This window comes from Anas acuta, chromosome 1, assembly GCF_963932015.1.
Source record: "Anas acuta chromosome 1, bAnaAcu1.1, whole genome shotgun sequence".
Taxonomy (NCBI): domain Eukaryota; kingdom Metazoa; phylum Chordata; class Aves; order Anseriformes; family Anatidae; genus Anas; species Anas acuta.
The window spans coordinates 44105521-44122189 of record NC_088979.1 but is presented as its reverse complement, the minus strand read 5'-3'; the positions used below and the strand labels follow the sequence as shown (position 1 = coordinate 44122189).

Here is a 16669-nt window from a genome sequence, read left to right as displayed (position 1 = left end):
CTCCAGGTATGGCCCCACCGGTGCTGGGTAGAGGGGAAGGATCAGCTCCTGTGACCTGCTGGCAAAAAATTGCTTAATGCAGCCCAGGATACCATTAGCATTCTTTGCAGCAAGGACACACTGCTGGCCCATGTTCAATTTGGTGTCCACTGGGACCCCCAGGTCTTTTTCTGCAGGGCTGCTTTGCAGCTGCTGCCTGGGGTCCTCAGTTGTGCTGTTGGTTGTTGCCAAATATAGCACATAGGCTGAAACTTACGGGAGGAGGACGGTGCACTGTGGGTAATTGGTGAGATCAAAAAAAAAAAAAGGCAAAACGACTTGAGATAAAGAGATGCAGAGTATTAGTAGATGCAGCTTGGGGAGAACAAAGTTCGCGATGCCACATGTGGCTCTGTACAACACAAGCCCAGACAACTTCTAGAGTGTGGAGCAATACGCAAGAATTGCAATAAATTGCATCACTTTCATAAAACTTTGCCAGAACTTTGCTTTTATAGTACACATATTAAGATGGCTACTACAGCATTAGTGCAGAGATGTGACAGGCAATGTTACACCAGAAGGGAGTGCATTTGCCGGGCAGTGTCTTTTTGGTTAAGGAAAAGTAGCAGCTGCTGCAAAAAGCACACAAATGAGCTGAAAGGTGCTGGGGGTGGCTGGGTGGGGGCTCCCTTTCTTCTGCCATATTCTTGCCTCTAGGAATGATTTTAGGTAGTTCCTAAAAGAGGAGCTAGAAAGCATTATTATTCAGGTTTCTAGAGGGAATGCAATTTGGTGGTGGTTAGCACCGTAAGACATGGTGCTTATCTCACTGTGGTTCCTTCTCTCACTGCTGGATTATCCTTTTCATTTTTTTTTTTTCCACAAACACATTACAGTATAAGAATTATACCTGGAAGCTTTTTATGTAGTTAGTATTTCAAGCACCTTTAGGATGGCCTCTGCCTCTAAATACATTCAGAAAGCACTCTGTTTTCCTCAGTGATGGCGCTAATCTGGCCATCTTTCTGTGACAGCTATCCCTTAGAAAACCTGTACAATTTATTATCTTTGACATCTCTAGTCCTCTGTAGAAAGTGCTTGAAATTTGGCATGGATACACAAGTGTTGGGGAGTTATACCCAAGCTTCAGAAAGATTACAGTCGCATATTGACCTGCATTTGCTGTTACGCAGGAAGCTGTTTGCGAATACGTATATGCTGATGTATTCAGCATCAGCAGAATTACAGGCTTTTTTTAGGCCTTCATTTGGGGAAAATAATAATAAATGACGACGTACATCTTGTTTGGGTGACAGTTTTTGGCAGACTTAGATTTAGTTGCATTTTGCATGCGGTCTTATTTTAGGAGGATCTTTTTTTTTTTTCCCCTTTTTTACTTTATTTTTACAGCATGTTCTCTAAGGCATACACCTGAAGCCCTCAGCTGGGTAAAGCAGCAGGGAGTGTGACAAAACTGCAGGGCTGAACTGACACCAGATCAGGGAAATTTTAAGGAGAAAGGAAGGCGAGGAGGGGGATGAAAGGCGGCAACACAGGAGGAGCGCGCTGCAGGGGCGCCCGCTGCAGCGCCTCTCCTCTCCTCTGAAGGCAGCTGAAGCACCGTGGGGCCTGGGAGGGCGATTTGAGGGAACCTGGGCCTAAGGTGGCACCTCCGTATAGGGGGGGCTGGGGCTCCGCGGGTGCTCCCCGGGGCCTCTGACGGGTGAGGGCCAGCAGCTCGGCGCCGCCCGCTCCTTCCCCGCCCCCCCCTCATCCCCTCCATTACGGGGCCGGACCGGGCGCATGCGTGCTCGGGAAGGGTGGCAGGGAAGGGCCGGGCCGGGCCGGCGGAGGTGGGGCCGGGGCGGCTGCGCGGCGAGGGGCGGCGGCGCCCAGCAGAAACTCCGGAGGGGAAGCGGCGGCCGCCGGCCTCCGCCCCCCGGCAGCGGGAGGAGGAAGCGAAGCGGGCGGCCGGGCCGCTGCTGCCGCCGCCGGCCCCGAGGCGCAGGGTCCCGGCCGGAGCTCGGGCGGGCGTTTGGCTCCCCCCCCCGCCGCCGCCACCGCCGCGGCGTCCCCGCAGCCCCGTCCCCGGCGGCCTCGCAGCCCGCGGGGCGGCTCGGGCGGCCTCGCCATGGCCGGGCCCCGGCGGTGAAGGCAGCGGGAGCCGCCTGCGGCCGCCTCCGTGCCCGTTGCCCGGCCGGGAGGCAGCGCAGCCAGCAGGGGGCGGGCGGGGAGGGGGATGAGCGCTGCCGCCGCCGCCTCCTCCTCCTCCTCTGCGGGAGCCGCCGCCTGCACCGGGGCCGAGGGCGGCTTCTTCTTCCTCTCGGGCGGCTCCGCGCCCATGGGGCCCGAGGAGGGCTCGGCCGGCGGGCTGGGAGCCCTGGCGGCGCCGTCGCTGGGCTGCCGGGGCCGCTACCAGCTGCTGCTGTCGGGGAAGGCCCTGGCCGACAGATACCGGAAGATTTACACGGCGGCGCTGAGCGACCGGGAGCTGGGGAGCCACCCGGGCAGGTACCGAGCGCCCATCCAGCAGCGGGCGGGGGGCGCCGACACCGCCCCCTCCCCGTCCCCGTGTCCCCGAGCAGGGCTGCCTGTGCCCGCCTCGCCTCCCCTCCCCTCCCCCAGCCGGGTTTGGGGCCAGATGACGCCCTTTTGGCCAACGGGAGCGATGTCTCGGCGCCCTGCTGCCATCCGGGGCCGGTGCGGGATAACGGCACCTGCCCGCCCCAATTTATGTGGCGTGCCCGCTCCGGGCATCGCTGCCCGCGGGAGGCGGAAAGGTGGGGGAGAAGAAACGGGGCCCCGAGGAGGAGGAGGAGGTGGTTGGGGTCGTGGATGGCACAGAAATGGGGCCTTGAGCCGGGATGGGGCGTGGTGTGGGGGGGCTGACGGCAGGAGGGCAGCCCCTTCAGGCGGTGTGGGGTGGGTAAATGGCTGCACAGCACGAGGCGCTGGGCATCCGCGGGTGTTTTCGGGGTTTTGTTTGGTTTTCTGCCCGACTTGAACAGCAGGGGTCACTTCCCCCACAAAAGGCTGCGCATGGGAGTGTGTGATAGTGTAAGAAACTTAAAGAATAACGTAATCTTCCCAATGTGCTCTTGGCAAGTGCCGGGAGCGGGTGCTCGCTAACGCTGGCGTCTGACATCTTTGCGATTTCTGAGTGCTCCTCAGATCGTATGACAGGGAAGCTACACCTTTTTACATTATATATGTATATATTTTGTACATATATAAACATATATACATATATACACACACAAATATCGTATATACACACAGTATGTATGTATATATACACTATATATATACTGTAGTGTATATATACATGTATATGCGTAGTATTTATATATATACATAGTACCTGTAAGCTTTCTTACCCTTGTTATTCCTTAGCCCAGCACTCATGCCTTTTTCCTTTACATCTTCTTTTGCTGCTTTTGAGCATTTATTCTTGGGACTGCGAGTGCTAAACGTGAAGAAATTTATGTTAAGCTTTAATCAGATGTGATTTATCAGATATTTAATCTGAGTTTTTACCTTGACATGTCTGTACTATTTAAAGCTGTAGTTTTGAGGTTTTGTCCTCAATGGTTTTTGGTTTCAGCATAATTCAACTGGTATCTCTTCTACTTATTGTAGAAAATACCAGCTTTAAGTGGGTGTAAATGTCAATATTTTTAATATTGTATTAATTTTGATTCCAAGACACCATAAATTGCATTCATTTTGAGTCTGTTTCCAACTAACAGGTTTCTATGAGAATGACAATTAAAAGAGAAACGGTGACATTCAAAAGTTGCTGTGTATCTTCAGTTTTGAAGACTAGAGTTAGTCACTTGTCTTGGCTACATTTTATAATCTTACAGTAAATCACTTACAGTAAATCACTATCAAGATTATTCTGTAAGCCAGAATCCTCTGTACAGGGGAAACAGATTGTGTTAAGGTATTAGGCAGGTGAATGCCAGCTAATTAATTATGGTGAATACAGTCAGTCTGGATAGTAGGAATTTTAAGAGGTTTAATGTTTAATGACCACGTGTTGCTCCCCATCTCTTGATAACTGACCTCCAACATCTCTTGCATCAGACTGATGGCAGCCAATGCACTGCTCATCATCTCCACCCTTTTCCACAGCAATGTCAAAAACATTCGAGTTTTAAGATTTGAGAATTTCAGCTACCTGCTGGTCTTCAAAAAGAAATTGTGAGACATTACTAACATTTTCCTGTGCTCTAAGGCTCTCTGCTTTGAAGGGTGATAGTACAACCTGCTTTTGATATGGTGACATAGAATTTTTGCTTCATGTCTGCAAAATTGTGCTCTGCACTTAATGGTGTGATCAGTGCCTCGTTGAGCCCTGTTATTCCAAACACTGACTTAAATGTTTATGAAGAGCTAGGAGCCGTATTAGAATGCTTGTGCACGGAAGAGGAAATGAGGCATTGTGCAGAATGTGTAAAAGTTGCAGTAAGATTAATTTAACATTTGCAAGGTGTTTGTGCTAGCTGTCACCTGAAAACAATGAATGCCACGTGTTGAGTAGGATGGAGTAATTGGCTTTGAAATAGCTCTAGCAGTGCTTTGTACATCCCCCTGTAATGCTGGCTGTGGTGTTACAAAAACTTTGGTTGCCGAAGAAGATGGTTTGGTTGCTAGATGGTTTTGTTGCCCCTACTGTGTTTACATAATTATTTATATAGTCTCTTGCAGTAGCAGATTAGAGACTTGCGCTGGGTTAAAATTAACTTGGCAAAAATGGTTTGTTGTAATCCAGCCTAATTCCCCGATCTGGCTCACCTTGCGATTGTACCCGTGCTTGTGACAGCGTGAGGGGAAGGTTGCACAGGAAGGAATCCTCGCACAGAGAGGTTGGAGGAGAGAGGCTGCTTCTTTTGCCACCAATGCCAGGCTAATAATTTTATGAAAGGGAACTGAAATAAAGTATCTAATCCTGTAATTTAATGTACAGCCATCTTTGGTCAGATGACAACTTTAAGAATCTGTTACAGTTCCAGAGCAGTGGGAAATTTACGTGTCAAATCACAATTGGTTTGGAAGATGAATCTACTCTGAGTACGTTTAACCTGTAGTTCAAATACATAGTTTTTTTTCTGATTTATCACTTGGAATTTAATCCTAACAAGCACCTCTATCCAGCTGAATTGCTGCTACTAATCATTGTGTATCTCAGGGCTTTCCCTAAACTGTCAGACCCTTTGCTTTTCTTTCAATTGTGTACATATACTAGAAGGCTATCAGGTAGGTTTATTGTGTTCTTTGAAATCTTCTGTCATATACAGATAGAAATGAATTTGTAATGCCTTTTGTGTGGCCTGTCTTGTCATGAAGATGTTTACTGAATAATCTTGACTAATGTGAGTTTTTAATATTATAGTGACAATATATTCTGAAATTATAGTAATTTCACACTCATATCTTGAGTGTTTTCCCGTCTGGTTTGCAGCTATCAATTGATCTTTACCAAAAAGATAGATTTTTTTTTTTCCCCTGAAGAATGTAAACTCAGCAATTGTGGAAGTAACATCATGCAGATAGATCCAAGAATGGTTTCCGAATCGGTTCTTCTGTGATCCCATATGCATTTTAAATTTCTTATAAGAACTGTGTCTGGATTTCTCTAGTAATATTAGGTGTCAGAGATGCAGCAGTATTTATTGAATAATAATGAGCAATAATATTGAATATACTCTTTATGCTCCTTACTAAAGTGAGTCATCCTGCTGAGCTTATCAGGTTCTTAATTTGTTCTTTACATAGTTGCTAGAAACATCCTATCAATTAATGTAGAAGCACTAGGAACTTAAAAATACAGCTGCTTTTTCTGGATTACCTTTTTTTGTCCATTACTTCCTTGCTAGAGTTGCCTCTTAAGAGTTCCTTCACAGGAGAAGGGGGGAAAAAAAAAAGCTTGTATTTGTGTTCTGGGAAGAAAAAAAAACAACACACAAATCTAATGATATGAAGTGGCTTGCCTTGAGACCAAGGAAAATTTCAGTTATTGCTGGAGTATAAGATTTCTGCTGTTAACCAGAAATCAGATGGGTGTTTCTCCAGCCATTTTGACTGAAGAAGAGGCAGCCAATGTCGTTTGTTTCATGATGTTTCTTTCCACTGGATGATAAAGAAACTTGGGGAGGTAGGCCAGCTCATCTCCACTCATAGTGGTAAACTATACATCCTTTGGAGCAAATGGATTGCTAGTTCATTATTTAGGCCTTTCACAGTTAAGTGAAAGTCTAAAGTCTTCCCTTATGCTCAAAATGCAATGCTTCTTTGGCTGTGGAGAACTTCAAATATATACTTAATATACTTTTCAAAATTTTATTGGAGAAATGCTATTAAAATAATTCACCTTAGCGCTAAGTTAATAAAGCGTGTGTAGAAACCATGTTTATTATATTTAGGTATATGAAGTTTGTGTAGATGTGGTAATTGGTACACCAGAAAGCCTAAGTTTCCTAAGATCTGAAGTCTTTACAAAAGCTATAATCTGCTTTCTGTTTGGGACTTGATGCTTCTTCTGTTTTGTTTTTGTTTGATGAAACTATAATTGCAAAGAAGCATGGAAGCATTCATTTGATTCGAAAAACGAAGGTTAATATATAGAGAGACCAATAAAATGGTTAGTTTTTTTTTTTTTTTGTGAAAATTTGCTTCACTGTTTTCCAATTCTTACATTTTGTAAATGTCATTTTACCAAAAAGAAAGTTGAAGCAAGTCCATATGTAAACTTAAATCTTTTATTTTATTAGAAAATTTACGTGCTGCTGAATCTTACATTAAACTAACCTTTCCTTTTGAAAAGCTAATAAGAGTTCCTCTCTGCTTTAGGCATTTTAGCTGCAATATAGCAATGCTTTAATACTTTATTTTCAACCCTGGATATGAGGAGAGCAGACTTCAGGCTACTCTGGAAACTAGATAGTAAGGGTCCCTGGGAAACTGCTTTTGAAGGCACTGGGGTCCTTCAGTGTTCACTTTTTGGGTGCTACCTCTTAGGAACACAGGAGCAGGCAGTTCGAAGATGGTGGAAGTCAAGGAGGCAGGACAGAGGCTGAGTAGGAAATCTGGAGAAAAAGAGAGATCCTGATCCTTCTACAGATTGGGAGGAAAAGAAGTATGGACACTGAAAGTGAGGTTGGGTGACATGGGAGGACTACAGAGATGCTGCTGGCCACTCTAGGGAATTCCCAATCAACTAAAAGCTGGCGAATGCTGTCCCAGTTCTCAAGAGGTCAAGAAAGAAGACCCTAGTAATTGCAGGCCTGTCAGTCTCACTTCAGTGCCTGGTTATGGAGAAGATTATTCAGGGAGTTATTGGAAAATGTCTGAAAGACAACGCAGTGTTTGGACACAATCAGTACAGGTTCATGAGGGGAAAGTCCTGTTTAACAAACTCCATTTTCATTTATTTTATTCATTTATTACCACCTGTCTAGGAGACCAAGGAAATCCAGCTGATAAAATCTTTTTGGATTTCACAAAAGCTTTCAATACTGTCTCTCACAGTATCCTTCTGGACAAAATGTCCAGCATACAGCTAGATAAGTACGTAATGTGATGGGTGAAAAATTAATTGGCTGACAGGCTGGGCTCAAAGTGTTATAGTAAATGGAGTTACATCAGGCTGGCGGACAGTCCCTAGTGGGGTTCCACAGGGCTTCATTTTAGGGCCAGTTCTCTTCAATGTTTTCATAAGTGACTTGGATGCAGGACTCCAGTACATACATATTAAGTAAGTTTGCAGATGACACTAATTTATGGGGAACTGTTAGCTCCCTCTAGGGTGGAGAGGCCTTGCAGAGAGACCTGGACAAATCAGAGGGCTGGGCAAATCACTAATAACATGAAATTTATCAAGAGTAAGCGCTGGATTCTGCATCTGGGATGGGGCAGCCCTGGCTATATGTACAGACGGGGGATAAGAGGCTGGAGGGCAGCCCTGCAGAAAGGGATCTGCTGTTCTGGTTGATGTCAGGTTGAATGTGAGCCAACAGTGTGCCCTGGCAGCCAGAAGGGCCGACCATGCCCTGGGGTGCATCAAGCACAGCACTGCTAGCTGGTCAAGGAGAGCGATGGTCCCAATCTGCTCTGTGCTGCTGCAGCCTCACCTTGAGTGCTGTGCGTGTGGTTTTGGGTGCCACAATATAAGAAAGACGTGAAACTGTTAGCATCCAAAGGAGGGCCACAAAGCTGGTGAAGTGCCTAGAGGGCAAGATGTGAGAGGAGCAGCTGAGGTCCCTTGGTTTGCTCAGCCCCGAGCAGAGCAGGCTGAGGGGAGGCCTCATGGCGGCCTGCAGCTCCCTCATGAGGGGAGCAGAGGGGCAGGCGCTGAGCTCTGCTCTCTGGGGACAGCGACAGGACCCGAGGGAACGGCATGGAGCTGGGGGTTAGGGAGTGGTCGGGCACTGGGACCGATTCCCCAGGGCAGTGGTCACAGCACCGAGCTGCTGGAGTTCAAGAAGCGTTTGGACAGCGCTCTAAGACATAGGGTCTGATTTTGGGGTGGTCCTATGTGGGGCTGGGAGTTGGATGCAGTGATCCTTGTGGGTCCCTTCCAACTCAGGATTTCTATGACTATATGATTTATTCTGCTTTTAGTTAGCTGGGATTAACTTGTTAAACTAAAGCCATGTACTTCATATATCTTCTTCACTTATATTGTGATAATGGAAGTTGTTCTACAGAGTGATTATTTTGGAGGTGCTATAGTAGGTGCTTAGTCTAACGTGGTTTGTATTTCTTCAGTGTTTGCATAGAAAACATAATGAAGTGGGAAAGAAGCAAGTAACCTGTCTGATTGTAAAATTATTAATAGGTCAAGTTGATAAAATCAGGGTGAAAGCACTGAGGCAACTAGACTAAAATTTCTAAGCACCTTTAAAAGGACTAAGTGAATTCTCTTTCTCTGATTTGAAAAGCTATAAAAAAATTAAATGGAATCCATGAGGGATATTTTATATTCTGTTTTTTTGTGGGTTGCTATAAAGGAATTTCCATTTTGCAAAAATGGATGTGCAAACCTCTTTAGATGTCTAGCTGTGCTACAGGAGACTTTTGTCTTTGTAGTCATGCGTCCTTCCATTTCTTATGAAGGAGGAGCGTGTATAATTTGGAAAGGCACTAGCGCATGTGATAGAATCACACTGTGTGGTTCTTCTATTTATTTTGGAGTACAAAATAATACTGTGTGGAATGTCTTGTTTTTCTGTCACAAGTTCAATTGCAGGCCGTGCTGGAACTGAACAGAAGTTACAAAAAAGCCCTGTGAAACTAGGTTTTGTAGCTCTGGGAGTGTGCTTGTATGAGTGCGTGTCAAGTAGCAGCAGCTACTGTGTGAGCTGCTATTTAGGGACATTGGGAGTGTGGACCAGTGGAGAAGGAAAACAATTAATGTGTAGAACATGTCAGTTTGTTACCAAATCATCTGTATTGTAGATGTACCAATTTAATTTAGTATTTTGATCATTATTGGTTAAGGCTTCTTAGTGTTTATATCGTAATTGTGTCAGGAAGCATCTTTCCAGAAAATTATGACAGCAGATTGCTGCCTCTTTTTCCCATTATAGGCTCTTCCGTTTCAGCTTCAGGATTCTTACAGACCCTATTTAAGCATAAGGCCCTATGTCATTTTCCTTTCTTGGTAGATTGATCCTTGGTGTTTGGTGATCTCTTGTTGTGCTGCTAACTTTGGGGATCTTGGCTACTCAAAGCGTGCTCCAAAATGCTATGTTTCTAAAACAGTTTATCCTTTCTGAACATCAGGTTGTGGATTATTGAGGAGAATATTTGTGTGAATGTGATTGTAGGTGTTGGTATCTATACAGTGGCAAAGTCCTCAACTGCAGCAAGACCTCTGACTCAATTATTAGCTTTATACTTCTAGAAGCCAACATGAGCTTAATGTAACGGAGTTATACGAAGTCTCTTCCACTTCAAACCAGCAAACATTGCCTGAATATTCTGCTGAAGTTCACAAGAATTTGGAATTTTAATACCCAAACATACAAATAATACAACTTCTAAGTAGGACAGGATGAGAAAAAACGACCTATTAGATTTGCAACATTTGTGGTTTACTTCATTTCCTCAGTATTTTAACCAGCGACTGATTTTTTTTTTTTCTATTTTATTTCAAGATGGGCCACAGCTTCATGGTTCAAGGAATAATTAGAGCTAATTTTGCTTAATTGGGATTGGACTTCCATTTTTTAAAGACATATGAGTTCTGATGGCAATTTAATATCGAGTCTGATATTCTATTCTCAGCAATCCTCAGACTGATCTGCGTGTCCCTGGGATTCTTCCACCTACTGATTTGAGACCATCTGTTTCTGTGTTCCAGTCTCGTTTTCTTTCAATGCTGGTTTGTGGTGGGGCTTCTTTTGTGTTTTTGTTGCTGTTTTGTTTTTAAGCTGTGAGGGAATGCCATTTTAATGTTTTGATTCCAGCTATGCTAGCTGCTCTGGCAGACTGGTGGTCTGTTAAGTGACACATAAGCAGTTAAGGTTAGGCTGGAGCTGGAGTAATATAAGAAGTTACCATCCCCCGCTGCTGGCTGTGTTAAATGAGTTGAATGGGCTGTCTTCTTCCTGAGAGCTTGATGTTGAATTTGTGCTTCCACTGCATGAGGATTTATTTTATTTATTTATTTTCATACTTCTTCCACTCCCTGTCCCGTCCCCTGCCATATTATGCTCCTCCTCTTGGCCACGATATCTTGAGGATGCTGTAGTAAATTCTTCTCTTGGTATGACTACTGATGTGTTTATAGAGAGCACATATAACATACCACTAAGTCTTTTGTACAGAACCATTTCCTGCAAACAGATTTGTGTCCTCCGTTTACTTTGGAAACTTGCCTCCTTACAGCATCTCTCAAAAACATGGTTGCATTTCTTTCTCACCTTGCTTGCCATAAACAATGCTTCAGACTGAGATGCTGGTTGGAATAATAGTCCTATTAATAATGAAAGCTTTTATATTTTAAATATACTCTTCCTAAGTAATCTTTCACAGTCAATTCCTACCACTGTACCACTCCAAAAGATGAGTACTAGAAATTGGCACAGGAGAGTGGGCTGCTTGTGCTCTAAATGGCTACACTAAGATACATGGTTTTTATATGTTTAAATATATGCTTCATTTTTTTCTTAGCAACCAGTATTTCTTAGTAAATAGCATATCATAGCTCAGTACCTTCCTTCAGACTGATAAATATCTGGGACTAAGTTTTTATCATTATAACTGTACGATGTTTCTTCTTTGCATGTGATATATCTATTGCTACTTCAGTGCGAGAAGACTGGGGGTATTTTTCTTTTCTTACCAATTTAATAAGTAAGTCTGTACTAGTCTGCACAGCCTAGACAAGAAACTAAAGTTCAGCTATGTTGTCCCCACACAAATCTGGAGTCCTTTGGTTAGTGCCATACCTTATTTTTCGTTTTCTTCCCTTTATTTTTCTTGATTCATGTTGCCAAGAATAATTGTTTCAGGTAATGGTTTTTCAGCTGTGGTTTGTGAATTCCTGGAAAACACTTCACAGATTCTGTGAAAACGGAAGTAAGATAAGATGAAAAAAAAAAAAAAGCCCATTGTTGGTAGTTTTAAATCCATCAGAATGATCCAAACCACTACTGAAAAATTTTATAGGTCTACAAACATGAATAATTGGAAGTATCTTCTATAACTTATGCTGCAGTGTCATAGGATTTAGGTTGTTTTGATCATGGGCTCTGTCAGTCTGGAAAAATACCTAGCTAAGAATTTGAGCCTTAACAAGGTCAAACCCTGAACTCTTCATTTCATTTCTCCAGCATTCGCTGTCTTCTTGATAACATCGCTCATCTTTTCTGTTGCTAAGCCTTTAATCCAATGATTGTCTTTATACAGATCTGTGGCCAGTCTTTGCATTGCATTGAGATGAGCTTGATTTTAAACACTATATTCTCCTGTTTTTATTATCACAGCCTCATCTCTCATATATTGATTTTTCTCCAAGTATTCTTTCTATCCCCTTTCTCTGCAAACTCCCTATCCCATTTTATCACTAGAATATAGAGTGGTGACCGTTTGGAGAATGTAAGTTTTCAGTAGTGTGCACAAGGTGGTTTCAGCTTGTGCTGTCCAGTGAAGATGGTGCAGTGTTTATTTGTTTCTTTGTAATAGCAGTCGCTCTGTCTAAGGATTTAGTACTGTCATTAACAGCTGTAGTGTGCTTTTTCTTAAAGTGTGCTCTCTTTAAGTAAAGTTCTTCCTTAATTTCATGGAGCTGATTCTCTAAATTAAAATTCCGCTGATATGATTTAAAAAATAAAAAAAAAAAAAAAGCTTTGTACACACTTCAGTTTTGGTGGTCGCATTTGGATAGGAAAGTGGCCAGAGGTTCTAATACTGTTTTTTGCTATGACAGAAAGACCTTTTTATTTTCAGCTAAGACTAAATAAATAAATAAATAAAATAGCCTTAAAGCTGTCTGTAGAGGTGAGAGATACAAAATGCTCTCCTCCACACTGAAAAACTAGAAGTAGAATACTTCACTTACATATATTCTTGCAGATCTAGTTTCATGGATAATGTTTCAGCTAATTCATGAAAAATCAGGTAATTACAGAAAAGGAACTATACCTGTCAGTGGTTGTGTTGAGAAAGCATTCTCTTTGTTCAGGGAATACTTTGTAGGTGTGCTTCCTTGTACGGTCACTGTGCTACTAAAAGAGCACAAATACAAACATCTTATTTGTAAAAGGGAAATTTCTAGATACTGTTTTGCAGTTCTGCTGTTCTGTCATGGTTAAATTAAAATCAGATCTGTTTCACTTGTGTAGTTGGCTTAAAGGTTTAAAAAGGATATTCCAGCAGGCTGAATAACCTGCTTCTTTAAGCCTCCAAAAATTAGATTTTTGAGGAAAAAGGATGTTAATTGTTTTAAAAATTAATGTAATAATAATAATGATATAATATTATGTCATAAACTTGAGAAATTGCTCTGAGTTATGAAACTAAGAAGTCATGATTAAAATGATGTGCAATTTCTGCTCACAAACAGCAGCGCATTAAATTCCCAACTGAGAAAGTAAGTAATAAAGTGTTGGTTTTTTTTTCTTTTTCTGTACCAGAGTGTGCAGGAAAGAGTCCCAGACGGTAGTAACATGGCTGTTAGCCTTAGCTGTATTCCAGATGTTCGATGTCTTAACTTATGTGTAGCTTCTGCTTAGCTCTGTATTCTTCCCCATGCAGTGTTCTCTCAAATCCATCAGACTCCTTTTTTGATTTCTTTTTTTAACCTTTTCTCTTCAGATCCTTTAAAAGCCCAGGTTAGCCTGTCCTACAATCTTGCTTCTGTTTTTCTCCTATTTTAATTGGATTGCAGTTGATATTCCTTGCCCTGATTTACAGATTGAAGTGGCCAGACTTTGATGATTTTTCCATTTGTAGATAAACTGCTTAAGCTCTGACTTGCCTTTTATATTGGCATGGTGAAAATATACATCAGAATGCTTTTTTAATAATGCAAAGAAGATACATGTAGTACAGAAACTGGTAATGGTTTGGGGAACATACATGTGGCTGTTAGAAGGAGCATTGAGCTATTGCTCACTTTAGTAAAAAGTGGTGGAATTCCTCAAACTGTATCTCATATGTACCACATGAAGATAGTAATGCTTACAAATATTTGAAGTGATCTGAAGATAATAATTTTTATCAACAATAAAAAAAAAATCAAGCTTTTATTGTTTTGGGAAAGGCTTGATTGTACTCTCTAGTTGTGTTTTGAGATCTGTCACTCAAGCTGAGTGGTTTCATTCTCCAGTGATTCTCACCAGTGAGGTCCTTAAAACATCTGCAGCCCATGATGGAAAGTAATAGTACTCACAGGCTGGAGAACTGGGCTGAGGGGCATCTCATCGAGATCAGCAAAGGGAAACGTAGAATCCTGTGCCTGGGGAGGAGTATCCACAGGCACTAGTAGGTGCTGGGGGCTGGCCAGCTGCAAAGCAGCTCTGCAGAGAAATAGCTTGGGGTGCTAGGTGGACAACAAGCTGACTTTGAGCCAGTAATGTGCCCCTGTGGCAGAGAAAGCAGATAACCTTCTGGGCTGGGCTAGGAAGTGTTGCCAGCAGGTTGATGAGGGAAGGTGATCCTTCCTCCCTGCCCAGCTCTGGTGAGGCTGCCTCTGGAGAACTGAGTTCACTTCTGGTCTCCTCAGTACAGGACAGACATGGAGCTACTGGAGAGAGTCCATCAAAGGGCTACACAGATACTGAAGAGACCGGAGCACCTCTCCTCAGAGGAAAGGCTGAGGGAGCTGGGACTGTCAGCCTGGAGAAGAGAAGGCTCAAGTGCAGTCCTGTCAATGTGTGTAAATACATGCTGGGAGGGAATGAAGAAGAGTTAGCTGGGCTCTTCTCAGTAGTGGTCCCTGACAGGACAGGAGGCAATGGACACAACAATCATGGAACTCAATCTGAACACAGGGAAACACTTAAAAAAAAAAAATAAAAAAAAAAAATGTGAGGGTGGCCAAGCACTGGAACAGGTTGTCCAGAGAAGTTGTGGAGTCTCCTTCCATGAAAATATTCAGAACCCAGCTGTGTATGGTCCTGGGCAGCCATCGCTAGCTGACAGTGCCAGAGCAGGGCAGTTCCTAGAACCACAGCAAGGCTGAGGCTGGCAGGGACCTCTGGAGCCCACCTGGTCCAGCCTCTTGCTCTAGCAGGAGGTTTATAGGAGGCTTACCTGTTGTCTTCTGACAGGGATGTCCCAAAGGACAAACCCAAAGGGTGTTGAGCAGCCTGTTCTTGCAGCAGGGCTGTGCTCAGGCTGTGGTGGTCATGTTACTGTGAACATGTATTGCACCTCCATGCCGTAGTTCAAGGGAAGTAGGGGGAATCAGAGGGGAACTGGAAAGGTAGCAGCAGATGCAGTTTTTAAATAAAAGCTACACAGGTGTCCTGATGTTCCCAGAGGAAGAGGTGCATGGTAACAAGATCCAATTGCACTGTTTCGTATCGTCAGCTCTTGTGAGCAATTTCTGGTTTGTCCCAACATTTTGTTGACTTCCCTCCCACCCTTCCTTTGGTTTTATATTTGGTGGATGTTTATCAGTTGTTAACAGCAATGGTCTATGCCCTGTAAAAAAAAATAAATAAAAAATTAAAAAGCAAGTAACTTTTTGCAATAAAGGAAGAAATACAGTCCCACAATTTTGAGCTCAACCTTGATAACACTTTTTTCTTTAATATTCCCTTTCCTACATTTTGAAGCCTGTAATAGTTGAATTTCCATAGCAAAAAGACAGTGAGTAGTAAGTGTCCTGCTGACAGGCATGCTAGTATTTATCAGCTGTGGTTCTCCGTTATGCTATTTGATGTTAAGATCAAACTTGAAACTGGATTACAAATTAACAGCTGTTTTGGAGCACTTTGGAGGATGGAGTAAATGGCATGGGAGATAGGGAAGCCCAGCAAAGGCCATGGTTGCTTTAATGCCTCTCCGTAATGGCTCTACCCTTCAGCTGTGTGATCACATATCAGATAAATTATTTAGAAGATAATGATGTGTATTTTGTGCTTTTTCTTTGTAGTTTATCAGAAGAGTACTGATTTTTTTTTTTTTCTACGTGGCTGAAAACTGATGCAGATCCAGTAGAAAAGACAGTAGTGCCTCATTGCCTCATGATATGTTAAAACAATTGCAATCAGTGATGAATGCAAGAAGTGTGAAACAACAGGCAAGAGAGTAGCTTGGTGTTTTCACCAACCTCATGAAATTCCCCTGTATGTTGGTTAGAAAAACTGGCAACAGGCTGAGACAATTTCAGAGCTATAAGGAATTATCTTGGAGCCTTCACAGATGTATGAAGTTCTAAAAGACCAATATAAAGCAGATTAATAAACAGTTCCTGAATAAAAAACGGATGAAAAAAGATTTGATGTACTTTATAGACTACATTTCTAAATGTACTTAAAAAAAAAAAATCTTTTATAAATCAAAGTGGTAAGTTAGACAAGGTGGCTTTATGATGAGCCCTGTCTGGGTGTAGTGGTTTAACCCAGCAGGCAGCTCAGCACCACGCAGCTGTTGGCTTCACCTGCCTGCCTCAGTGGGAGGGGGGAGAGAACTGATTAAAAAGTAAAACGCATGGGTTGAGAGAAGGGCAGTCTAATAGGACAGAAGAGGGGTGTGTGGGGGGAATAAAAAACAAACAAACAAACAAAAACACCAAAAAATACACGAAACAAATGATGCACAATTTGATTGCTCACCACCTGCTGACCAGTGCCCAGCCAGTTCCTGAGCAGCCCCCCAGCCAACTCCCCTCAGTTTTATTGCTGAGCGTGCCATCATGGCCAGCCTGGGCCAGCTGTCCTGGTTCTGTCCCCTCCCAGCTCCTGGTGCATCCCCAGCCTGCTCACTGGCAGTGTGAGAAGCTGGGAAGTCCTTGGCTCCGTGTCGGCACTGCTCTGCAACAGCTAAACCATCAGTGTGTTACTAACAATACTTTCCTCCTAAATCCAAACACAACGCTGTTCCAGCTACAGTGAAGAAAATCACCTATCTGTAACCAGGACACTAGGAAACAATTCTTGGTCACTATTAACAGTTATCTGAAACTCATTTTCAAAAAATATGGAAGAAGATTAGTACTTGCCCAAAA

The 16669-nt window shown here is 43.2% G+C and overlaps 1 protein-coding gene across 19 annotated transcripts in view; it reads left to right on the top strand.

Annotated features, from left to right (window-relative positions):
* The first annotated feature begins 1822 nt into the window (after positions 1 to 1822).
* The window catches only part of MYCBP2 (MYC binding protein 2), a 192961-nt gene continuing 178114 nt past the window's right edge, over positions 1823 to 16669 (top strand). For 13 of the 19 annotated variants that reach the window (XM_068676643.1, XM_068676687.1, XM_068676696.1 and 10 more), the window contains exon 1: positions 1824 to 2493. In XM_068676643.1, coding sequence (XP_068532744.1) covers positions 2222 to 2493 — 272 coding nt within the window. In that variant the 5' untranslated portion in view covers positions 1824 to 2221. Of the gene's footprint in view, positions 2494 to 16669 lie in introns of all 19 variants that reach the window. The other 6 variants (XM_068676615.1, XM_068676574.1, XM_068676632.1 and 3 more) reach the window with 1 other exon arrangement.